This window comes from Muscardinus avellanarius, assembly GCF_963383645.1.
Source record: "Muscardinus avellanarius genome assembly, chromosome: 3".
NCBI classification, from domain to species: Eukaryota; Metazoa; Chordata; class Mammalia; order Rodentia; family Gliridae; genus Muscardinus; species Muscardinus avellanarius.
Genome location: NC_137788.1, coordinates 111,497,264 through 111,522,796, shown reverse-complemented (window position 1 = coordinate 111,522,796; position 25,533 = coordinate 111,497,264). Strand labels below are relative to the sequence as shown.

At 52.8% G+C, this 25,533-nt stretch overlaps 2 protein-coding genes across 3 annotated transcripts in view; both read left to right on the top strand.

Annotated features, from left to right (window-relative positions):
* CADM3 (cell adhesion molecule 3) overlaps positions 1-18,884 on the top strand; it is a gene marked incomplete at both ends in the record, with an annotated part of 32,254 nt that extends 13,370 nt beyond the window's left edge. The window contains 9 exons of one of the 2 annotated variants that reach the window (XM_080691974.1): positions 5,414-5,515; positions 7,879-8,019; positions 9,093-9,245; positions 10,271-10,408; positions 10,718-10,888; positions 14,268-14,358; positions 14,603-14,769; positions 17,600-17,725; positions 18,766-18,884. In XM_080691974.1, the coding sequence (XP_080548100.1) occupies positions 5,414-5,515; positions 7,879-8,019; positions 9,093-9,245; positions 10,271-10,408; positions 10,718-10,888; positions 14,268-14,358; positions 14,603-14,769; positions 17,600-17,725; positions 18,766-18,884 (1,208 nt within the window). The remainder of the gene's footprint in view (positions 1-5,413; positions 5,516-7,878; positions 8,020-9,092; positions 9,246-10,270; positions 10,409-10,717; positions 10,889-14,267; positions 14,359-14,602; positions 14,770-17,599; positions 17,726-18,765) is intronic. The other variant, XM_080691973.1, reaches the window with a different exon arrangement.
* A 4,297-nt stretch (positions 18,885-23,181) lies between these two features.
* On the top strand, positions 23,182-25,086 carry ACKR1 (atypical chemokine receptor 1 (Duffy blood group); the record flags this gene model as incomplete). The annotated part of the gene is made up of 2 exons (XM_080691547.1): positions 23,182-23,202; positions 24,094-25,086. 2 exons carry the CDS (start codon positions 23,182-23,184, stop codon positions 25,084-25,086), a joined length of 1,014 nt encoding a protein of 337 aa, XP_080547673.1.
* Between the last annotated feature and the right edge of the window lie 447 nt (positions 25,087-25,533).

Below are 25,533 nucleotides of genomic sequence, written 5' to 3'. Positions count from 1 at the left end.
TAGGACCGGTCCTCTCTATGGTCAAGGGAATGGGGTTCTGAACCCCAAAGCGCCCCAGGCCAGCAGCATTTGTGCAAAACAGCTCCTCCAACCGTCCCCAAGCTGCACCCTGCTCAGGGCCCTATGACCCATACGTTGAAGGTCTCCAAACAAGGGCAAGGGAGACGCAGAAACCCAAGCCAGGGCGGATGATACCGGCCGATTCTCTCCTAGACTTTCCTATCAGAGCCACGAGAAGGGAGACATCATACACTTTTATTCATTTGAATTGCTCACTTAGTTTATCCAATAAATATTTATTGAGCACTTACTACGTGTGAGACCCCGTGCTTGGAGTGGAAACCACTGAATCGCAGGCGCCAATCGGCGGCTGCAAAGACGCGTGTTTAGTGAGACTCCATTTCCCACATTGCTTGGAAGAGGAACAATCCAGAAAGATGACAGTGGGTGAGAGGCCACTTTGTCCTTGGAATGCTGAGAATCCTAAAGATGCCAGAACCCATGGGGACATCATGCAAGAATTAAGCACCAAAGCTTCTCCTTTGAGGGCAAAGAAGCTCATGTTTGGGGTCTGGAATGCTATGGAATAGGAGAGGAATTTGCTAGCCTGAACTAAATGTGTCTTTTGCTTGGTTAACTAAGGAGTCTCACGTTGTAGAGCACTGAAGGGTACACAAAGTAGGCCCAAAGACATAGAAGAAGACATATTAAGAAACACAATTAAATACATAATTTCGGCTGGGTGTCATGACGCATGCCTGTCAACCCAGTACTTGGGAGGCTGAGACTGGAGGATCTCAGGTTTGAGACCTGCCACAGTGACTCAGTGTGACTCTTAGCAACTGAGCAAAACCTTGTTTTTAATTAAAAAAAAAAAAAAGCCGGGCATGGTGGTTCACCCTTGTAATCCCAGCATTCGGGAAGCTGAGACAGGAGGATCGTGGTTCGCAGCCAGCCCTTTGCAACTTAGTGAGGCCCTTTGCAACTCAGTGAGACCCTGTTTCAAAATGAAGGATAAAAAATAGGGCTAGGGTGTAGCTCAGAGTTAGAATGCCTCTGAGTTCCATCCCCAGTACTGCAAAAAAAGAAAAAAAAAAAAAGTAAAGGGACAGGGGCCTAAATCAGAGGTAGAATACTCCAGGATTCAATCCCCAGTACCAAAAATATTTTTTAAACATGATCATAACCCCATCATCACAAACACTCACCTGTAACTCTCAACTTGCTAGTTTGTTTGTTTGTTTTTTTTAAATCACATTTCTGGCATGTATTGTTAGGTATGCCATCCCTGGCTAGCAGTGGCAGAAGGGATCTTCCCCCTCTAACCCTAACCCAGCCCCTCACACACAGAATATGGAAGACAGGATACTGGGGAGACGCAGAAAGCCAAGGACCTGTGGGCAGAGACACCTGTGTTCAAAGTCTATCCCATCCCAGTAATCACCCAACGCGTTATATAGACAAAGTCCCTACCTGAGCTTTAGCATGTATATAACACCTATTCAAACTTGGTCTGGAATTATACACATGGAGCACCTATCTTGCATCTTGACATCTAGAAAGTGCTGATGCATATCAAGTGCCTCCTGTCTTGTGGGGTTCCAGAGCCCCCGTCTACGTAGTCTACCCTCTTCTTGGGCGGTTTCTTCCTCTCCTCTTGGGTTTGGGTAGATTTTGAGCCTAGGCTCACAATAGAAGATGCTAAATGGCTAATTCACTTAATAAATTTATTAAGCACCTTCTACATGCAACCGGCTGCATCAGGGCCAGTGCTGGACCCAAAGATGACTCAGATATCAAGCCTGCTCGCAGAGCTTCGTAACGTAGGAGGGAAGCCAAGCTCGTGGCACAAAGTAGAACATGAGCCATCACTTAAGAAAAGCAGGTAAAAGTGTCAGAACAGCCGGGTGTGGTAGCGCACGCCTGTAATCCCAGCACTTGGGGGCTGAGACAGGAGGATGGCAGGTGCACGGCCAGCCTCAGCAACTGCAAATAGTGAGGCCTCTGCAATGTAGTGAGACCCTGTTTCAAAATAAAGGAGTAAAATAAGGCTGGGGTGTAACTTGGAGGTAAAATGCTCCTGGGTTCTATTCCTAGTACCACACACACACACAAAAAGTGTTAGAAATGGGATAGTCTTCCCATCTGCAGCCACCTGGGATGAATTCATGAGAGAGTCCACAGGAAGGAGGCTGGAAAGATAGACAGGGATTAGGCAGTCAAAGATGGGCAGACAGAGCCAGGCATGCTGGCGCATACTTGTAATTCCAGTACTCTGGAGGCTGAGACAGGGGGATTGTGCGTTCAAGGCCAGCCTCAGCAACTTAGCGAGGACCTCAGAAGATTGCTGAGACTTTCAAAATTAAAAATAAAATAGATGGGGGTATAATTTGGAGGTTCAATGGTCTGTGGTTCAGTTCCCACTTCCAAAATTGAACAAGTTATTACAGAAAGGGTAAAGTGGCCAGAGGAGAGCCAAAGGGCTTGAAAGTCAGAGTTCCAAATAGACCCGAGTCTGGAATACAGGGTGAGTGCAGTGTAGACAAGACGAGGTTGAAAGGTGGTTGGCATCAGACTCCACAGGACCACCAAAGCCAGTGGGGGAAGCCGGACGCGGGGGCATGCACATCATCCCAGCACTCGGGAGGCTGAGACCGGAGGATCGCAGTTCAAAGCCAGCCTCAGCTACCTAGTGAGGCCCTCTGCAACTCAGTGAGACCCTGTTTCAAAATAAAGAATAAACAATAGGGCAGGGGGTGTAGCTCGGAGGTAGAATGCACCTGGTCCCATCCCCAGTACTTCAAATAAACAAACAAACAAACAAAAAACGAGTGGGGTTTTTAAGCAGATACAACCAGACACTCATGGCTCAGGCCCCTGGCCCACCATTGTTTACCTGCACAGCAAGGGCTTCCCCGGCGAGTGGTGCAGTTGTGGTCTCAAATGTCTGACCTAATGGCAGAAGCTCCTGGAAGGTCTTTGAAACCCAGTTCTTGCTAAATTCCACTGCCCTTTCGGAGGACCACTCCTAAATTTCCCTCCCTTTCTCAGCTGAATTGTTTGCAGGAAAGCTGAGTGATGTCATAACCTAGCGGCACAATCTGAGTCCAGCGCAGGCAGAATCCTTTCAGAAGCCAGTTCATCGTGTTGGCTCTTTACCCGCTCTGCTGTGGGTAGCGTTCAAATCACTCCCTCACTCCCGGGGGCGTGGCCACCCTTAAGTGATTCTGATGGGTTCGCTATTTTATAAAAACAACAAGGAAACTTTCAGGCGTAACAACAGACAGTTCTCGAGAGGAAGCGTGAGATCATGATGTTTCAGAATTAGAGGGAGAAATGTCTGGCGCCCCGGGGTGGGGAATGGGATTCCCAACCATCTCTTCAACGGTTTCTGAAAACACTCTCCAACCAGAGCAAGCTCCCTGCAAACCTGCAGGCGCAGTAGATCATGACTATCCCAAATATGCCACTTATTGGAAGTTATTTGATTTGAATGATGTACGTCACTATTTCATGCATTCATCCCAGGTAGAATAAACACCAACAGACAGCACGACCCAGGCGGAGAGGGGAGGGATGGAAGATATATGAGCCGGGAGAAAAGTGGCTAAGGAGGGCGCAGGGAAAAAGCAAAGGCCCGGGGAGAACAGGGGACTGTGGAGCAAATATGGTGTGTACAGGGCACATCCTCCATGGCTGGCAGGAGACACAGCCCAGGGCCACGCGAGCCGGGTGGATCCGAGGGTGCTGAGCACTGGCCCTGGCTGGCTTCTGTCTGTCCCTGGCCGCCTTTTGCCCTAGCCCAGCCAAAGCGGCTCCCTACCGTGTACTGATGGGGCACGCCCTCCCACAGACACACAGAGAAGTTACGGGAAACACCGACTGCAGGTGGCTGCCGTCTTGACCGCCGCAGAATGCAGCAGGTGAGGGCCAGCGGCCAAGTGCAGCCTCTGCTGGACTGGACCCCGCTCAGCCCTCCCAGGCCCCCTTCCCCTCGCAGGGCCTATGTCCTGTCCCTCTCCCCTGCCTACCTGGCTCTACCTGCTCACAGAGTTTCTGATTTCTCTGCCTCACTTCATTTGGGCAGGAGAGAGTAATTTCTCCATTCTGAGCAAAGAGTTGCCCCGCAGGGGCTGCTGCAGGACCTCTGGGGCTGTCTCCGGAGCCCACTCTGATGCTAGGACTCTGCTACCCCAACTTCCGTCCTCTTCCCCCTCCTCTCTTTCTCCTCTCCCCCCTCTTCCCACTTTCGCTGCTCTTCCCGGGTCCCCAGGGGCCTGCGCCCCACTTACTAGGGTCTGGACTCCCCCAAACACACCTGCTCTCTGGGGGTCCCAGCGCCCCTTCCCTCCCTACCTTATTTTCCGCTGGCGATTCTCTCCAGGGACTGCAGGATACAGGCAGCGGCTCGGGCTCTGCTCAGCAGCGGATGACCTCACTGAATTGCTCACACGTGATTGGCTACTTCAGGGCTTTGGCGGGAGATACTGTAAAGATGCCCGGGACCCGTTTCTTTGTCCCGCCACCTTTTCAGCTTGGGTTGCAAAACAGCCGCTAAAGTTGCTGTCCTTTGTAAGAAGAGTTAGGAGCTACCAGCCAGGAAGAGAGGGGGTGGCTCGGGGGCGGGGCGCAGGGGAAAGGTGTTTCCTGGTGCCCCAGGAAGAAGCAGGGTCAGTGAGCCACTGGGAGTGAGGGCTCAGTTAGAAAACTTAGCCCGAGTACTGCACCGAAGGGAACACCCTGGGAAGGGGCTGCTCGGCTTTCAACTCTAACCCTCGTCTCCTCCTTCAACGACGAGGGTTGGTCTCGCCTTGGAACAGCTCGGACTCTGGATTTGGAATCGGGAATTTAATTTCCCGCTTTTGTTGGGTGTATCTGACCTTAGGCAAGCCCTTGCATTCTGCTGCAAAGGAGGACTAGCGATGCTGGCAAACTTATTTTCCCGGTTGAGTAAAAGATTTAAGTGAGAGAAAGTTGTTTTCTAATTATTAAACCTGTAGTTACCTTAGTAAACAATGCGGTTTAGCCCAGAGAATCCTGGAGGAAGAATCTTTATTAGTTCTCTCTCATATTTCTGTAGCGACCCCTCTCCCACCTCTCCCCGTTCTCATTTATTCTTCTTAGGATTCATCGTCCTCCCCTGCAGAATGGGAACGCCGCCCGGAGGGTCTCTAAGATCTTCTGTTGTTCTGTGATTAACCCGTGACCCTCGGCATCTTCCTCTAATTGACTCCTCACTGGCCACACTGATTCTGTTTGGGGGCTCTAGTTAACATCTCCCTTTTCTCTTGGGTGCCCTTAGGAGCCACCTTCCCACAGGGGCCTAGCTTCCCCAGCACCCCACAGTGAGAGGGTAGACCCGAGCCGTAGCAGTATGCGCAGGGCTCATCCTTGATGGAGATTCTCTTCCCAGGCTTCTGGCAGGAGCAGGATTTGGAGCTGGGAACTCTGGCTCCGCTCGACGAGGCCCTCAGCTCCACAGCCTGGAGCAGCCCTGACATGCTGGTCAGTCAAGGTGAGAATCCAGGCCCTCCTCTCGGTGTCTCCAGACCCCACGATCACCCCCATATCATACCTCATGTCGCCTTCACCCCATCTCCTCGCTCCCCATCACCACCACGCACCTCCTCCTCCCATCGGCATCTAGTTCTTAGTTCTGCATCACCCGGTTCACGCGCCGGACAGAGACTTCTGTGCCCCTCGCGCCTCCTCCCCAAAGCAAACAGATTCCCGAAGGATAGATTTCTCAGAAGCAGAAGGCTCTGGAGAGACCCGGTCCATGAAGACTTCTGCAAGAAAGAAGCCAGAACTGGAGGGATGGCTAGCTAGAAGTCAGCCCTGGCGGTGGTAAAGGACAGGATCCCCCGAAACTTCCGCTGAAAAGATACTCAGAATATCGCTCACTTCCCAAGCCATGGGGCCAGCTCGGTCCCCTGCACAGGATCCTCAGAAATGTAGTTTTGTCAAGTCAGGCCATTACCTGGAGGAGCTACGAGCCCCGTGCTGAGGGACTGAGGAACAGGGCCCTAGTTCTAACTAGGATCAGAATGGCCTCTACTGTCTCGCTTCTGTGACTGCAGGACGGAGGCACAAGATTCCGTGACCCTTCACGACTCTCTCGGTTCTAGTTCTTAACCATTCTAAAAGAAAACTGGCCAGGTAGAGTGGTGCACGCCAATAATCTCAGTACCTGGGAGGCTGAGACAGGAAGATTGCAGGTTTGAGGCTGGCCTTAGCAACTCTGTGAGACCCTGTTTCCAAATAAAAACAAATTAAATAGGGCTGGGGTGTAGCTCAGAGGTAGAATACCCCTGGGTTCAATCTTCAGCATTATATATATATTTTTTAAAAAGAAGAATTAAATAAAATGTAGCAAAACTAACCACCAGACTTCGTCCTCTGAGTTGGAAACCACCACCATGAATGGCGATGGATTCTTGGTATCCATTGGGGCCCGTGTCTGCCCAGGGCCTCCTTCCTGCTAGGAGCGCTCGGGATCTGTCTCTTGGAAATGGAGTTTGGGTGACTAAGAAAGAAAGGAATAAATGCAAAGGGTAGGTAGGGGGTAAGGTCCGCACCAGAGGGAGCGTGGGAGTGTTCTCAAGTGACCCACGGAGGAGCTTAGGAAGGGAGTTTCTTGGTTTGCAGTGCAGACACCGGGACAGTGTGGGTGATGTAGTTTTTCTGCTGGAGAAGTGGGCTTTGTGGAGTTTGGGGACCAGAGCCAGAAGGTGTTGGCTTTAGGTTAGTTCTGTGAAGGCCAGGACGTTGGGGTCATACATAGTCGGTCTGCGGTAGAGATAATGCATACTAGGAATCAGAACCCATGTTGGAGGTGGCTGGGGACCGTCCTGGTGGGAGAAGCAGGCGTCAGATCGGAGGGGCTCACAGCTAGGCACATTTGGGGTTCATATGGCTTCTCCATAAGATAACTCAGAGGGGTTGAAAAATGTGTTTTCATCAAATGAAAGGTGGAACTTTAACCTCCCCTTTTTTGGATACTGGGGATGGACCCAGGGACATTCTACCTCCAAGCTTCACCCCAGCCCCTTTTTTTAAAATATTATTTTGAAACAGGATCTAAGGTGCAGAGGGTCTTGCTAAATTACTGAGGCTGTCTTTGAACCTCTGATTCTCCTGTCGCAGCCTCCCAAGTAGTGGAATTATATAGATGCCCAAGGCTGGTCCTTCACTCTTAAAATGTTAACAGAAGGGCGATTTGGGTTTGGACCTTGGGACACAGGAAATATTAATACTGCAGGGACCACGTTAAGGGGTTTGATGGGGAGGAAGTTATTGCCAGAAGAACTGAGAATTGTGTCAGAATGCCTCGGTTCTTATTTTTCTGTCTTGTTTGCAGTCTCATTAGCTATCTCTTCTGTAAATGAACGCACACCCAAGGGCTGGTCTGGCCTTTTCTCCCACCGCAGTGTTGGGATTATCAGTCACAGCTGCTTCTCCGGTTTTTACCGTCCTGCGTAGCCGGCAGCAGGGAGGTCAAAGTTAGGATGTCAGACGTGTGTGTGTCTTCAGAGATGGACGGCATAAGCGTATCAGAAAAGACACGTGTGCCGTAGCGTGTGCGGATTGGGGGTGCTTCTTTTCTATTGATGCCGGTGGCTCTGTCAGTCCATTTAGCAGACGTGCAACGATCAATTTTTTTTGGTGTATTCAAAGTAAGAAAAAGTGAGGCCCGACTTCCTCCTCCGCCCACTCTGCTCCCCCCCCCCCCGCCCCATGGCGTCTTAAGAGCACCCGGGGACCTCGCGCACACCCAAGTCTTTGGGTAGATTGAATTAAACGAGGCCGACTTTGGCCCCGGAGCCGGTAGATGTGCTAAGGGGCCCTTGGGAGACTAACTCTGCTCTCTGCCTGCAGACAGCCAGCCCTGGACGTCCGACGAGACAGTGGTGGCCGGTGGCACAGTGGTGCTCAAATGTCAGGTGAAAGAGCATGAAGACTCCTCTCTGCAGTGGTCCAACCCTGCCCAGCAGACGCTCTATTTTGGGGAGAAGAGAGGTAGTGCCCCCCACCCCCGAGTCATCTCTCTGCTTGGGAACTGTGGGCCGGGGAAGGAACAGCAGAACCCAGGGGGAAAAGTCCCTGTAGTCCAGAGGCTAACATGGAGATGTGCTGTGTGAGAAAGCAGCGAACCAGCTGGGCGTGGCGGCGCACGCTTGTCATCCCAGCATTCGGGAGGCTGAGACCTGGAGGATCACGGTTTGCAGACAGCCTCAGCTACTTAGCTAAGCCCTCTGCAACTCAGTGAGACCCTGTCTCAAAATAAAAAAAATACTAAAATAAAAAATAGGGCTAGGGTATAGCTCAGAAGTAGAATGTCCCTGGGTTCAATTCCCATACTGCAAAAAAAAATAATAATAATAATAAATAAATAAATAAATAAGAATAAAAAATAGGGCTGGGGGTGTAGTTCAGAGGTAGAATGCCCTGAGTTCAATCCCAGTACTGAAAAAAAAGAAAGAAAAAAAAAAATAAAGGAGGGCCGGGCGTGGTGGTGCACGCTTGTAATCCCCGCGCTTGGGAGGCGGAGACAGGAGGATCATGCTGGTTTGGAGCCAGCCGTGCTGGTTTAAGAGATCCTGTTTCCAAATAAAAAGTTAAAAATAGGTCTGGGAGTGTAGCCTGGAGGTAGAAGGGCTTCCAGGAACCCCAGTACCACCAAAAAAAAAAAAAAAAAGGAAAGCAACAAGCCCTGAAATCAGATTTCTCAACCTGATTCCAGAAAAACACCACTACTACAGCTCTGACCTCATCTCTTAGGGTGCTGGCAGGGCTTCCTTCATCCCAAAGGAGCCCCAGCAGGCCGCTGGCGTCAGTGTGCTGAGCCAGCAGGCAAGGAAGCGTGCACGGCCCAAATGCCTTTCCTGAGTCTCTCTTAGTTACTATGCCCAGGAAAAGCCACTGAGTGACTTAAAGTCTGCTCAGAGTCTGAGCAAATTTGTGTCCCCCACTCCCACTCTACCTTGCCGGGCCCCTCCCTCCAAAAATACTAGCCCGGGATGGGAAGATAAATGGCAAAAAAGGGGTTCCATAGGAACCAGGCCAGCTGGCCACTCTCTCCATCTCCCCAGCCCTTCGAGACAACCGGATTCAGCTGGTCAGCTCCACACCGCACGAACTCAGCATCAGCATCAGCAACGTGGCCCTGGCCGACGAGGGCGAGTACACCTGCTCCATCTTCACCATGCCCGTGCGGACAGCCAAGTCGCTGGTCACTGTGCTCGGTGAGGCTCCAGGCCCCGCGTCCCCGCGGCGCCTCCCCTACGCGGGTCCCCAGCTCCGTCCAGAACCAGGCCAACCCCCTTGAAAACTGGGGAGACTTAGAAGGAGGTTCTAAGCCTTCACGCTGGGACAGGCCACTTACGGTGTCTGAGCATGCGCTTCCTGTCTTATAAGGAGGGATGACCATGTCCACCCATCTTTCCTGCAAGGGAAGGATGAGACGTGCAGGCCCTGCATGATTATCCTTCCCAAGACAGACACCGCGTGCTTACGAGCGCTCCGCTTCACACCGGGCTTCAGCATTCTTCTCCAAGCGTCACTCTGATCCTGTGGCCACCCTGCTGTGCTGGGGGGGCCTGGCCAGGTATCAGTTAGGTCCTTGCTACCGTACTTCGTCCCCTAGGGGTCTTCCTTTCCACCTTCAGGAAAAAGATCCCAAAGAAAGATGAGTGGGGTGCAGTGGCACACGCCTGTAATCCCAGTAACTCTGGAGGCTGAGACAGGAGGATCTCAGGTTGAAGTCTAAGATCAGCCACATATCAAGACCCTCAGCCACTTAGCAAGACCCTGTTTCAAAATGAAACAATAAATAAATACATAAATGCGTAAATAAGATACCAGATATGGTGGCACACTCTTGTAATCCCAGCATTTGGGAGGCTGAGGCGGGAGGATCGCGGTTCGCGGTTCGTGGAGGACAGCCTCAGCTACTTAGCAAAGCCCTTTGCAACTCAGTGACACTCTGTTTCAAACTAAAAGAATAAAAAAATAGGGCTAGAGGTGTAGCTCAGAGGTAGAATGCCCCTGAGTTTCATTCCCTACTGCAAAAAAAAAAAAAAAAAAAAAAGCAAAGAAAAAGAGCAGGGGATATAGCCTGAAGATAGATACCCTTGCATTTAATCTCTAGCACCAAATAAAACAAAAACACTGAAATGTCTTAGGAGCCCAGGGGTCCCGCCCTCTAGAGCAGGGGAGTGCCCTCATGGAGTCTCTCCTTCCTGTCCCCGTTCTCTCCTATCCTCGTCAGGAATCCCACAGAAGCCCCTGATCTCTGGTTACAAATCCTCATTACGGGAAAAAGAGACAGCCACCCTGACGTGCGAGTCCTCTGGGAGCAAACCTGCAGCCCAGCTCGTCTGGAGGAAGGGTGATCAGGAACTCCATGGTGAGCCCCTGCCCGAGGCTGCAGGGTGGCGCGGGGGAGGCCGGGCCTGTCCACCTGTGTGCTCCAGGGTGGGGGCGGAGGAAGGTGGCCACAGACGCTCTGTGTGCACGCGCGTGGGTGTCGGGGCTCACGCCCGCCTTGTGCGGACACAGCGATTTTACAGCTCCCGCAAGTCCCACGAGCTGAGACTCACTGTTGTGTCTGTAATAGGCTCCACGTGTTACCTGTATATTAGGACTCACTCCTGTGTGTGTGTGTGTGTGTGTGTGTGTGTGTGTGCACTTGCACGCGCCTGTTTCTAAACTTCAGGGGAGCCAACCCGAGTCCAGGAAGATCCCAATGGAAAAACCTTCACGGTGAGCAGCTCCGTGACGTTCCAGGTGACCCGGGAGGACGACGGCATCGACGTCGTGTGCTCTGTGATCCACGAATCTCTCAAAGGAGCCGACAGGTCCACTGCCCAGCGCATCGAAGTTCTGTGTAGGTCCTGGGCTTGGGGCAAAGGAGGCCCAGGTGTACCCTGGGGCGTGGGAGAATGCAGGTGCAGGAGTCTGAGCAAGAGGCATCGCACGCAGATGGCGAATAAACATGTCAAGGCTGAGACTCGGGGCCTCAGGCAGCTTCCACCCCTCTCTAGAAGGGCAGACCTGGTGATAAGTACTGTCTTCTGGAAATTCACGCAGCCTCAGTCTCAGTTACCCACCTCTGCTTTGGCTGCAGGGGAGCAGCAGTACACCATACAAATATGTGAGCTGGACTGTGTTCCAATAAAACTTTATTTACAAAAGCACGCAGCTGGCAGGACTGGGCCCCTGGGTAAGCTTCCCGACCCCCAGGGTCAGGCCAGGCAGCTGGGTTGTAAATTACTGACTTGAGCCAGGCGTGGTGGGGCACGCTTGTAATCCTAGCATTTGGGAAGCTGAGACAGGAGGATTGTGGTTTGCGGACAGCTTCAGCTACCTAGTGAGGCCCTTTGCAACTCAGCAAGACCCTGTTTCAAAAAATAAAGAATAATTTGGGCGTGGTGGTACACGCTTATAATCCCCGCGCTTGGGAGTTGGAGACAGGAGGATTGCACAGGTTCAAAGCCAGCCGCGCTGGCTTAAGAGACCCTGTTTCCAAATAAAATAATATTTAAAAAAATAGGTCTGGGAGTATAGCCTGGAGGTAGAAGGGCTTCCAGGAACCCCAGTACCACCAAAAAAGAAAGATGAAAGGAGGAAAGAAAGAAAGAAAAAAAGAAAACAAAAATAGGGCTGGGGGTATAAATCAGAGGTAGAATGACCCTGGGTTCCATCCCCAGTACCACAAATAATTAATAAATAATAATAATAATAATAATAATAATAATAATAATAATAAATTACTGACTTGAGCGCAGGAATCCCGGGATACAGCTTCTGGCCTGTGTTCTACCGCCCAGGAGTTGTGCAGTATCAAGGAAATGACTTTCCTCTTCTGTGCTCGACTCTTTATTTGTGAAGTGGAAGAGATGGACTAGGGAACCACGGAGCCTTCTTCTTGGGCTAACAGCCTTCCTACCGCGGCAGGAAGGCCAGGATTGGGAGGAAAAGGCAACACCAGCAGCATCAGCACAGAGTCCAGATCGGAGTAGTCCTCTGTACAGGATTGTTATAGGAGTCTGACCTGAAATGGCCACTGTCACAATCTCCACATGGATCTACGTCCCCTCTGTGGAATCTGCATTTAGTGTGTATGGGAGCTTCTGAGGACGTGTGTGGACACCAGGAAGTTTCTCATTCGATGACATTTGGAAATTTTCCAAGAGAACTTTACCTGGGTGGGAAAACAAGAGAGGAGAGAGAGAAAAGAGAGAAGAGAGAAGAGATATCACTAAATCCAAAGGCAGGGACAGAGAGTTGGAGTCAGGCATTCCTTGTCCTAACTTACCAAAAGTGGGACAGTTTTTTAAAAAAGAAAATAACACAAGAGCCGGGCGTGGTGGCGCATGCTTGTAATTCCAGCATTCGGGAGACTGAGACAGGAGGATCATGGTTCACGGTCAGCCTCAGCTATTTAGTGAGGCCCTCTGCAACTCAGTGAGACCCTGTTTCAAAATAAAGAATAAAAAATAGGGCTTGGGGTGTAGCTCAGAGGTAGAATGTCCCTGGGTTCCATCCCCAGTACTGCAAAAATAAAAAAAAGACACAAGGTCTTAAGTGTCTTTCTGGCACATACAAGGAATTATTATTATTATTATTATTATTATTATTATTATTATTAACCAATCTCAATGCCATTGACTCAATAGCTAAACCCACTGTTCTGAGTCCACTTGGAGTGAAATGCAGGCCAACCTCACTGTGCCTTCGTTAGACACTCAGTCTGCAGGCGGTGAGAGGAGTTCAGTTCGAGCCCTTAGTACTGCCGCTTACCAGACAGGTGACTCTGACCAAAGCATTTCATCCCTTTGTGACTCCGGCTTGCTTCGCCGAGTTATTCTGAGGATAAAGGAAATGATGCCCATAAAATCTATGGGTGAGCTTCACCGTTCTTTATTTGCTCTGAGTGTGAAGGCCCTGGCCTCGGGCACCTCCCCGGAGGGCCTGGTCCCTGGCCAGGTAAGGAAGGACCATATCTGAGCCCCACAGGGCTTCTACGTTAGATGCCAGACCATCTGGCATTTTCTCCAGGCACCCCTTGGCCAACGGCAGTCGACACATGCTGGAGATGTGTTGGAGGTTTCTGCAGAGCTGGGACCCCAGATCACCCATTTTCTCACCTGGCCTGACTCTTTTTGCCCGTTTCATTGGACTGGAACACGTTCGTTAGCTGGTTGCTAAGGTTGGCTGTATCCTTCGGGGAAGCACAGCCTCTTTATCTACGGCTCTGAACCAGCATCTGGTTGTATTGTTCTAAACCACCATCTGGACCGGGCCTCCCAAGCAGCCCTTTGGCGTGGATGGCAGATGCCATTATTCCTTTGCAGAGCCATCTATATACCGTAACAGTGCTTTCCTGCAGCCAAAATATGACCCCCATCTCTCTCTGCTTCAAAGCTCTCATTTCGTGTGTGGGCTGACCATTCCAAGAGCTGTTTGGTGTTCAAACGCTGCCTCTGGTCCTGAGCTCCCTTGCAGAGTGGATGGAACTGAGAGGTTGTGAACTCAGCGAGTGTCAAGTTCAGGGTTTCTCTTCTCAGTTAAAAATATGCAGTAGGAGCCCGGCGTGGTGGCGCACACCTGTAACCCCAGTACTTGAGAGGCCGAGACAGGAGGATGGCGGGTTCGTGGCCAGCCGCAGCAGCTCCATGAGACCCTCAGCAATTTAGCGAGATACTGTTTGCAAAGTATATATTTATGAAGCCGGGCGTGGTGGCGCATTCTTGTAATCGCAGTACCTGGGAGGTTGAGACAGGAGGATCGCAGGTTCGAGACCAGCATCAGCTACTTAGTGAGGCCCTGTGCAACTTAGTGAGACCCTGTTTCAAGATAAAGAATAAAAATTAGGGCTGGGGGTGTGGCTCGGAGGTAGAATTCCCCTGGGTTTGATCCCTAGTACCGCAAATTATATATATTTATATTTATGCATCAGGTTCTGTCTGTGCACAGGCTGACTGCTGGGCGTGGTTACGTCTCTCACTCCCCTTCCAAGCTGCATGAGGACCTCTTGCGTCCCCACCAAGGGCAGGCCTTTTGTTACTGGGAGTTTGCAGTATAAGCTGGTCACACATTCCCTAGCAGCCGCAGCCGCAGCCTTGGCTCACAAGAGCCGGGTTGGGGGGATTGTCCAGAGCCTCCAGGTTCAGGGATACAGTGTGTAACCGGGTGATTGGAAGAGTCGGGGATTCTCTAAGCAGGGAGGGGAGTTGTGTGTTAACATTTTTCCTTCTCTGCAGACACACCGACCGCGATGATTAGACCAGACCCCCCACACCCCCGCGAAGGCCAGAAGTTGCTGCTACACTGTGAGGGCCGAGGCAATCCTGTGTAAGAGCACTAAGGCCCCTCTAGACTCTGGCTATTGCTTTGCTGATCCAACCTCGGCGGAAATCACTTCCTCTAAAAATGAACCAAGCGCCCATCCTCGCCCGCCTCCCTCTGGGCAACTCAGCGTTCTGCCCTCGCTGCCTAGGCAGCTTTGACTTCCCTACTCCCAGACCACTCTTGCTCCCCCTTTTTAGTCCCCTGGCCTTACGGGGTCCTGAATGCTCCTCTTTTCCCGTGCCGACAGACCCCAGCAGTACCGGTGGGAGAAGGAGGGCAGCGACCCGCCCCTGAAGACCCAGGACAGCGCCCTCATCTTTCCCTTTCTCAATAAGAGTGACAGCGGGACCTACGGGTGCACAGCCACCAGCAACATGGGCAGCTACACGGCCTACTACACGCTCAACGTCAACGGTGGGTGAGCCTCCTCTGTGCCCGCGGGCTCCGCTCACTTCCCCAGGGTGGCCCTCACCAGGCTGGGGAGCAGAGAGGAGGACAAGCAGCTTCCATCACAGGTCTCAGGGGCTCTCTGCAATGGGCGACACTGAGGGACCCAGAAAGGGATTGCCCGGGATGGTGGGCGATCTTTCCATCTTTGCAACAGTCGTCCTGACAACGAGGATAACAATTGTGCAGCCCCAGGCTTCCCGAGGGCCACTGTGCACACCTTTCCTAGCCAACGGGCTGTCCCAGGCACCATGGGATGCCTGATGCTGAGGTCACTCCCTTTTGTGAAGATGTTGGAAACACTTTACAGGGGGAAGAATGCTGAGAGACAGTCAAAATGTCTTCTCAGATGCTGTATCTGCCAGAGGGATCAGGGGCTGCTAAAGCCGGCTTTGACCACCAAGCCCAGCTTCAGCAGAAGCAGCGGGAGAGCCAGAGGCTCATTTGTGGAAAGAGTTGATGAGGGTTTTTTTTTTTTTTTTTACAATTTAATTTTTGGCACCAGCTTGTAATCCCAGTATTTGGAAGGAAGATTGTGGGTTTAAGGCCAGCCTCAGCAATTTACTGAGACCCTGTTTCAAAATAAGAAAGGAAATCAGGGCGTGGTGGTGCAAGTTTGTAATCCCAGTGCTTGGGAGGCTGAGACAGGAGGATCGCGCAGGTTCGAAGCCAGCCTCAGTTACTGAGTGAGGCTCTCAGCAACTTAGTGAGACCCTGTTATCAAATAAAATATAAAATAGGTTTGGGAGTATAGCCCGGATGTGGAAAAGCCCCTAGGTCCCACCCCCAGTACCTAAATAAATAAATAAGAAAGGAAGGCCGGGCGTGGTGATGCATGCTTGTAATCCCAGTATTTGGGACAGGAGGATCGCTGCTCATGGACAGCCTCAGCTACTTAGGCCCTTTGCAACTCAGTAAGATGTGTTTCAAAATAAAGAATAAGCCGGGCGCAGTGGGCACGCTTGTAATCCCCGCGCTTGGGAGGCTGAGACAGGAGGATCGCGCTGGTTTGAAGCCAGTGGCACTGGCTGAAGAGACCCTGTTTCCAAATAAAAAATATAAAAATAGGTCTGGGAGTGTAACCTGGAGGTAGAAGGGTTTCCAGGAACCCCAGTACCACAAAAAAAAAAAAAAAACACCTCAAAATAAAGAATAAAAATAGGACTGGGGGATATAGCTCAGGAGTAAAAGGACCCTGGGTTCCACTCCCAGTACTAAAAGAAAAAAAAAAAAAGGAATGGGTTCCCAATACAGAAAAAGGAAGAAAATTATTTTTAAGGTCCCAATGCCATAAATTCTCCTTCGTTTTGAAAGTGCAAAGGCTCCTTTGAATACAGCCTGTGTGGGGGGCTTAAGGGGGAAGGGGATGCTCACGGCCAGGCTCCCGGATAAGAAGCCTGATTTTCGGGACCAGATTGTGTAGACGGGAGATTTGATTCCAGGAACGACCTCAGAATGTGGGGGCTGCCTGGGCATAAGAAGACAAGATATTGTAAGATTCCAGGAGCAAATAGAAAGCCCTGAGCTCTTCTCTCTTCTCCCAGCTCTCTTCTGACCAGCTTAGAGGATGCTTGGCCAGAGAGGAAATTCTGGAGCCAATCGGTCAGCATCTTGCTGGTCTCCCCTCTGCCTTGGGCTGAAAAGCTTAGCGGAGGGGTCCAGCTGGACTCCCTGGCGCCTGGTGCTGACACCTGCTGGTGGAAGGGGTTACTGCATCTCTTTCAGTGATACTGGGCTTTTCTTTTTTAATTAGCGGCCCTGAGGTTTGAACCCAGGGATGCTCTACCATTAGGTTACACCCCAAGCCCCTTTACATTTTGAAACAGTGTCTTGCTAAGTTGCCGAGGCTGGTCTCACTCTGGCCCTCCTCCTGTCTCAGTCTCTCCAGTCCTAGGATTACAAGCATGCACGACCATGTCCGGCTGCACTGTTTTTTTTTTTTTCCCCACCCACAGGATGTCAGTATATTATTATTATTATTATTTTATTTGCAAGGAGCTAGCCACATGCTTCAAGGTCCGTCAGCCTTCCACTGTTCATTCATATCAGATCTCAGGATGGTGGGGAAGTAGGCTGCAAAGCCCCCCAGGAGGAGCAGACTCTCTGCTAATGCACAAGCATGAGAGGGGGGGAGGGAGGAAGGGAGATAGAGGGACAGAGAGAGAAAAAAGAGAGAATGAGAGAGAAAGAGAAAGGGAGAGAGAGGCAGAGAGAGAACGAGAGAGAGAGAGAGAGAAAGAGGAAGGGAGAGAGAGAGGAGAGAGAGAGCTTGATTACAGGCATTCACGTAATGATCTCAGATCAAGGTCAGGCTTTGGTGCCAAGAAAAAAGACGGTGGGGTGTGAGCAGATTTATTTACTTACTCATGAATTTGTCAATTTGTTTCAACAAGGACCATATTCCAGGCAAAGTATGAGGAACTCAAACGCAAATGAAAGGGACACCTAGCCGGGCGTGGGGGCATACGCTTGTAATCCCAGCATTCGGGAGGCTGAGACAGGAGGATCAGGGTTTGCTGGCAGTCTCAGCTACTTAGTGAAGCCCTTTGGAACTCAGTGAGACCCTGTTTCAAAATAAAGAGTAAAAAAATAGGGCTGGGGGGTTAGCTCAGAGGTAGAATGCCCCTGTACTGCAAATAATAAGAATAAAAATTTAAAAACTAAAGGAGACTCCCTTCGATGGGTGCTGCTCCTCAACCCCGCAGATGTCAGTGCCTGTTCTCTGCCGGGTGAGACCTGGGGGCCCAGCCAGCATGCTGTACTAGGCACCCAGGTCTGACCGCCGCCCCCTCCGCAGGCCCCAGCTCCGTGCTCTCCTCCTCCAGCACATACCACGCCATCATCGGTGGGATAGTGGCTTTCGTGGTCTTCCTGCTGCTCATCCTGCTCATCTTCCTGGGGCACTACCTGATTCGGCACAAAGGTCAGAGACGTCCAGAGAACTTGGGGAGGGTGGGGTGATGGGTCGGGGCAGACCGGAGGGAGATGGCTGCCGGAAGGGGCTTCCTTAGGGTGCTCAGTGCCTCCTGCCATGTTTGAGAGAGAGAGAGAGAGAACTGCAGCCAACACCATCAGTGCTGGTCCTGGAACACCCGAGCATCACCTGAGTGTCACCAGAGCATCACCACCTGCACAGGGCCGGGTCATGTGGCCGTAACACCGAGCCCTGCCACCCAGCAGCTCTGTTCTGCTCTCCTTCTTCTGGGCCTCTGCTGCAGGACACAAGGCTCCCGAATCGAGCGCTCGCTCTCTCTCTCTCTCTCTCTCTCTCTCTCTCTCTCTCTCTCTCTCTCTCTCTCTGTGTGTGTGTGTGTGTGTGTGTGTACTGGGGATGGAACCCAGGGGCTTTCCACCTCCAGGCTACACTCCCAGACCTATTTTATACTTTATTTGGAAACAGGGTCTCACTGAGTTGCTGAGAGCCTCACTAAATAGCTGAGAGACTGGCTTTGAACCTGTGCGATCCTCCTGTCTCAGCCTCCCAAGCGCGGGGATTTACCCCAGCTTTACCTCCTCTCTTAAGTGAACGGCACCTCTTATATTCCTTACTCTCAGATTTCGGGCGGTTGTCACTCAGCAGCCTGGGCTGGTCCTCCGTGGTGCCAGGTCTCAGCTGGTCCGCCCTTGAAGCTGATGTAGCAGTTTTTCCAACATCCATTTATACACACGTGTACACACACATACACCACCTGTTTTTTTAATTTTATTTCTTGCCTGTATTATAGATGAGATTCTAACTCATGTGGGCGGGCATCATTCATTATTCACGTGGGTGTGTCCAGGTGAGGGATGCTGGCAGGGAAACCCATACTAAGTTAGGTGGGGCGGAAGAAAGCTCTAGGCATCTGCAAGAGATTACATAAGCCGGGTGTGAGTGGGTGGGCGGGCTGGAGAGTGGGCAGGGTGGATGGACGGGAGGTTCAGAAGCAGCTCTTGAACAGAGGAGTTTGGCTGTCTCTGCAGGAACCTACCTGACGCACGAGGCAAAAGGCTCAGACGATGCCCCAGACGCGGACACCGCCATCATCAACGCAGAAGGTGGACAGTCGGGAGGAGACGACAAGAAAGAGTACTTCATCTAGGGCCACCTGGCCGCCTACTGCGCCCCCCAGGGGCCCCGCGGGGACTGCTGGGGCTGTCACCAACCTGGACTTGTACAGAGCGACCCCAGGGCGGCCCCTCCTGCTTGCTCCCTGGCCCCCCCACCCCCCTGTACAGAATGTCTGCTTCGGGTGCGGTTTTGTACTCGGTTTGGAATGGGGAGGGAGGCGGGCGGGCAGGGTGGGGAGGGGAGGGTTGCCCTAGGCCCTTCCTGTGGCTTCTCTGCGTTTGGGTTATTATTTTGTAACAATCCCAAATCCAATCTGTCTCCAGGCTGGAGAGGCCGGCCGGCCGGGGGCCCTGTGGGTGGAGAAAGTAAGACAGCCCGGAATATTAAGAGAAGATGGAGGTGGGGAGTAGGAGAGGAAGATGCTGAAGAGGGGCTGGTTTGGAGGTGTAGGGGCCTCTCCTCGGCCCTCCCCTCATTTTCCACAGCAGAGCAGTCTCCCGGAGTTCTCCAGGATCCCAGGGATGAAAGGGCTGGGAGGAGAGGCTAGCGGCCGCTTTTCCTCTGCTAGCTAGATATCAGGAGCCAGGATGATGGAGACAGGTGTTCCCTGGCATCTCATCCCATCACAGTGTGGAGGGGCGGATGGGAGAGTCCTCCGGGCGGAGACACATCCTGCAGAGGATACACAGCCAGCCACGCGGGGACCCGGGGCTTCAACCCAGGGAGGACGTGGGGGTCCTGCAAGGAAGGGCAGATGGAGATGGGCCCACGTACCCCACGGGGAATGAAGCCAGGCCCGTGTCATAGAAACTGACCTTGGGGGCAGCGGAGCTCGGTGCCTCCTGCCTCCAGCAGCCGTGGGGCCTGCGCCGCACCTGCTTCCCGGCCAAGGGGCCCTCACTGGTACCCAGGACCCTGGACTGTTGCCTGGCAACCCTCCCGGCCTTGCTCAGCAACTCCACCTTGTGCTGTGCCACGCCTCGTCCCCATCACTCTGCTGCCAGCCCTCTGTCCCTCAGCAGCCAGGCACACAAAACAACAAAGTACTGAAAGGAGCTTCACTGCACTGAGAGCTGTTTGCTACCCAGACTAAGGAATTAATGTGAACTCTGTGTGTACATGTGTGTGTGTATGTGTGCGTAAGTGTGTATACGTGTGTATGTGTGTGCGTGTGCATGCGTGTCTATGGGAGTGACTCCCCCCCCAAAAAAAAAGATGGAGGAGGCAGGCCAAAGGCCAGAGGTCCCGGGCAGGTGGATGGGGCGGGGCGCAGGATTCTCAGTCGGGTCTGTACCTCTCCCTGGATGTCGCCCATCCTGGTCTGGCCTCTGCCACCTCCACTGCCCACCTGTCTTGGAGGAAGGGGTCCCGGGATCTGCGCAGTTCATCTCCCGCTGAAACCGAGCATCCGGCCCCTCCCTGGACGTCCTGCCTTGGGCTAACGCTATGCACCCCTGAGTCCTCCTCCGCACTCCTCCGGTACCCGGCACTGCCCCTGGATTTTCAATCGGCGGCACCCAGTAGGGCGGGGTTCCCACCCCTGCTTTTTGGTTTCTGTCTTCCTTCTTGTGGCCAAGCCAGTTGCTGGGAGAGGAAGCTGCCCCAGCCAGGCAGGGATGCTCCTGGCACAGCCCTCCCCTCCCCCAGCATGTCCTCCCAGCCCCAACAGTGGGCAAGCAGAAAGGGCCAGCTGCCATCCAGCACGCCTGCCCCTCCTTCGGTTCAGGTAATTCACCTTTGTGGATTTTCCAGCCCCCATTTTGAGGCCCTGGGTCTGCAGGCAAGGGGGGTTCCCCTCGCCTGAGCCAGGACCCCATCCTCTATAGCAGCAAAGGAGCCTCGGGCCCCAGCCTGGGCTCCTTGTCTCCCGGCACCTGCTTTTGGGAAATTGACTTTTCCTCTTTGAGCTGAACCACTCTGTCCATATTACACAGAAGCCATATTTGTATGGGGAGGGGGGCGGGAGGGGAAAGGGCCTTGTGCTGTGTGTATCTGTCCGTGGGGTGGGGGTGGGGGACAGGAGCAGAGAGGGGATCGTGTACCTTTATAATCTTTCTAACTCTCCTGTGCTGATCTCCGAGGGGGTCGCCCTCAATATATCTGATTACCCGTGTCTCTCGGCTGCCTCCTTTCTGCCGCTGCTGGGCTGTGTGTAGAAGGGCCTCTGGGGCCCCCAGAGATGCGGTGGACTCTCCCCAGAGCACCTGGTATAGAGACAGGTGTCTTCAGCCCCTTCAGCGAGGTCCTTGCCTTCCAGACAGAGGTTTGGGGTGAGGTAGCGATCGCCCCTCGCCCTAGCACTGCTGAGATGTGTGGAGGGGAGCAGCCCTCGGCCCTGTCTGCCCAGGAAAGGCGGCAACTAGGCCTTTTCCAGAAATCTCCCAGCCCTCCACATCTGGAATGAAATTCAAGCTGGTGTCTCTGGAGGCTGGGGCAGGGGTTTCTGCAAGGTACCCATGCAACTGCCTCATGGTCTGAGATGTTCTGCCCCAGACACCCTGATTTTTTTTTTTTTTTTTTTTTTGTGTGTGTGTGTGTGTGGTAATGGGGATGGAACCCAGGGTCATTCTACCTCCAAGTTGCATCCCCAGCCCTATTTTTTAATTCTTTATTTTGAAATAGAGTCTCACTGAGTTGCAAAGGGCCTCACTAAGTAGCTGAGGCTGGCCTAGAACCAGGATTCTCCTGTCCCAGCCTCCCGAATGCTGGGAATACAAGTGTGCGTGAACCACATAAAAAGCATCTCCTAATTGACTTGGACATGCTATGGCCCACTCCTCCCAAAGCCCACGCTAAATCTATCTTCCCAGCAGAGGAAATAAAATGCTGAGAGGAAGCTGGGTGCAGAGACACACGCCTGTCACCCTAGTGCTTGGGAGGCTGAGACAGGAGGATAGCAGGTTTGAGGACAGCACAGGGTAACTTGGAGAGACCCTATTTCAACATAAAAAAAATAAAATAAAACGGGCTGAGAATAGAATGCCCCTGGATTCTATACTCTGTACCAAAAAAAATGCAGATAGGAAAAAGGAAACATCATAGACCCCGGTGCCTCTAGACAACCAAGGAGAGCCAGGCACGGTGGTGCATGCTTTTGTATTCCCAGCATTTGAGGCAGGAGGATCACATTTGCTGACAGCCTCAGGTAATTAGTGAGGCCTTTGCAACTCAGTGAGACCCTGTTTCAAAATAAAGAATAAAAAATAGGGCTGGGGGTGTAGCTGAATGCCCCTGGGTTCCATCCTGAGTACCAAAAGAAGGGGGGTGTTGAGACCATAGCTCAGGGGAATGAATCCTGGGTAGGGTAGCTGTCCTGTTTCAGTTGCCAGAGAAATAGCGTTTCTTCCACCACCACCACCACCACTCCATCAGAAACTTTACACATGGCCAAGATTTCAGGCCAGTGTTGCAGTTCCAGAACCTTCCTGTGCCCCACAGAAATGCAAAAAAAAAAAAAAAATACATGACCCCACGGGCATCAGTCCCGGTTTAAAATATGCCGCCCTGCTGTCCCCAGAGCCTGCCTCACTGTGCCAGGCCGTGCGTCCTGCTTGGTTTAGAAGTTGCATGTACTGTGCCCCTGGGTGGCCCAATCACCTAGGCTGCCCCCCATCCTCCCTCCCACACCCAGCTCTAGAATGCACACCCAGGCCTGCTCAACACCTAACTAGCTGTGTGCACACCCCTACGCAACACACACATGCACATACACACAAATAGGCACACTCACCTCCCACTCCGGTACACATGAGGAGCCCCTGCCAGTGTGCACGCCCCCCCCCCGGGGGGTGGTCAGACCCACCCACAGCACGCCTTCCACACACACAGGGCTTCCCGGTTCTACCCCTGAATCCCGTTCAAAGGTCTTGGGGTCGGAAGCAGCAAAAGCCATCCACTGAGTTTACTCAGATGGGCCAGCACCTTTCTTATCGCAGCTTCACAAGTCATTCCTGCCTTTCCTTCCTTGAACTTCAAGAACCCTCCTTTGCTGGAAAGCCCCTGTTTTCTTCCTTCCCAACTCCGGGAAAATGGCCCCTTTCTGGCCCCAGCCTTCTTTATAGTTTTGTATATATATATATATATATTTTTTTTTTTCTTTGCCTAAGACAATTCAGACCTCCAACAGGAAGCCCCGGGGCCAGCACCACACACGACCTGGCACTGAAGCAGGCTCTGGGCGTGGGGTGAGGCTTCCTGAGCGCTGCCCACTGGCCCTGCCCAAACCAGGGGCCTTCATTAGTCCTTGGTACTTATCTTGAGGCGACAGCTGCTGACAGAGCGCCCCAGCCCCTGGCTCTGCCCACCCAGGCCAGCTCGCAGCCAGCACCATGGGGAACTGCCTACAGCCGGTGAGTGTGGCCCGCCACCCTTGGGCCTCTGCTGCTCCTCTCCTCCTGCTCTGTGGACCTTCCTCCTCAGCTCCTACTCCTTCTCCATTCTGTTCTCACTTTAAAAATCTACTCAGCCAGGCGTGGTGGCCCACACTTGTAGTTCCAGCATTTGGGAGGCTGAGACAGGAGGATCGAGGTTCGAAAACAGCCTCAGCTACTTTTGAGGTCCTTTGCAACTCAGTGAGACCCTGTTTCAAAATAAAGAATAAAAAATAGGGCTGGTGGTGTAGCTTAGAGGTAGAATGTCCTTGAATTCCACCCCCAGTACCACAGAATGAATAAGTAAACAAAAAATAAATAAATAGGTCTGGGGGTGTAGCTCAGAGGTAGAATGCCCCTGGGTTCCATCCCCAGCACCACACACACACACACACACACACACACACACACACACACACACACGCGCGCGCGCGCGCGCCAGGTGTGGTGGCACATGCTTGTCATCTCAGCATTCTGGAGGCTGAGACAGGAGGATCCCGGTTCATAGACAGCCTCAGCTACGTAGTGAGGCCCTCTGCAACTCAAGTGAGACCTTGTTTCAACATAAAGAATAAAAAAATAGGGCAGAAAGTGTAGCTGGGAGGTCAAATGCCCCTGGGTTTCATCCCCAAACCCGAAAAAAAAAAAAATCTATCCCCTTTCTTTGTTCTTTACCCTGGTTCCCTGTCCCCATCCCTCCCTCTCTGTCTTCCTGCAGCTGGTCCTGTGCAGATTCCTGATTGACTCCAGTCTCACCCTTCCCTGGCTTGTCCATGACTTTCCCCCTAGCTCCGACCCTGCCTGGTCCTCCCCACTCTGGCCTCCTCGGTACCGGGGCTCTGATAGCCCCCTCTGGCTGTGTATCCCCAGGTGGAACCCTCCTCCTCACTGAACAGGAGCAAAAGCCAGTCAGGCCTTGAAGACTTCAACTGGGCTGACTTCTTTGAGAACATCTCCTACGAGTCTCTGGAGGACTACGGCAACCTGGATTTGGCAGCGCCCTGCCACTCCTGCGGGCTACTGGACGCCTCCTGGCTGCCCTTCTTCATCCTCGCCAGCATCCTCGGCATCCTGGGTAGCGGCACAGTGCTCTTCATCCTCCTTCGATCCCTCTTCCACTGGCGGCTCTGCCCCGGCTGGCCCATCCTGGCGCAGCTGGCCGTGGCCAGCGCCCTCTTCAGCATCGGGATGCCCATCCAGGCACCAGGGATCAACAGGGTCCCCAGAGCGCCGCTCTGCTGCCTGGGCTACTGGGTCTGGTACAGCTCAGCCTTTGTGCAGGCTTTGCTGATAGCGTGCCACGCCTGCCTGGGCCCCAAGCTGGGCGAAAGCCAGATCCCGGGCCTCCACCTGGGGCTCACGGTGGGAGTTTGGGGAGCAGCTACCCTGTTAGCGCTGCCGGTCACCTTCGCCAGTGATACATCTCAGGGTCTCTGCACCTTGGCATCCAGCCGGGGCCTGGGGGCTTTGTATTCCACCCACGCCGCAGTGTGTTTCGCCATCTTTGTCTTCATGCCGCTGGGTTTGCTGGGGGCCAAGGGGCTGAAGAAGGCTCTGGGCCGGGGTCCAGGCCCCTGGGTCAGCATCCTGTGGGTCTGGTTCATTTTCTGGTGGCCTCAGGGCTTGGTTCTGGGGTTCGACGCCCTAGTGAGGATGAAGGTCTTACCGCTGCAGACGTGCCTGGCTCAGCAGGTGCTGGACCTGACCCTGCAACTGGCCGAAGTCCTCGCCACGCTGCACTGCGTGGTCGCGCCCCTGCTCCTGGCCGGGTTCTACCACCGGGCCGCTCAGGCCTCCTCGCCCTTGCTGCCGCTCCCCGCGAGGCCGGCTCCCCATCTGACCGCCCCAGAGGGCAAATCCTAGCTCTCCAGAACCTGCCAGCCTGCATTAAAGTTCGCCCTGCTTGTATGAAGCCGGTGGTTTCTGCTCTTGTCTGGGGAGGAAGAGGAGAGAAAGGAGGATGCAGAGAGAGAGAAGCATTTTGTGGCAGGTTTTCCTGCCAGCGTCTGTTTCTCTAGCTGGCGGGGGGGAGAAAAGGAATCATACGTAAACATCCTCAGGGGACACAGATGTTCTCTGGAAGTGAGACTCCTGGCTTCTCTAGGAGGAAGAGAAGATGTGGCCGATCAGGTAAGTATAGAAGAGAAGCTACCGCAGAGAGCCGGCGGGATGGGAAGAGAAACCAGAGAAACAGAGGCGAGTGATAAGACCTGCCAAACTTCCCCTCCGGCTTCCTGTAGGGATCGGGGCATAGCGGGCCATTTCCTGGCCCAGGGTATAAACCAAGGGAATATAATAAGCCATTTCTAA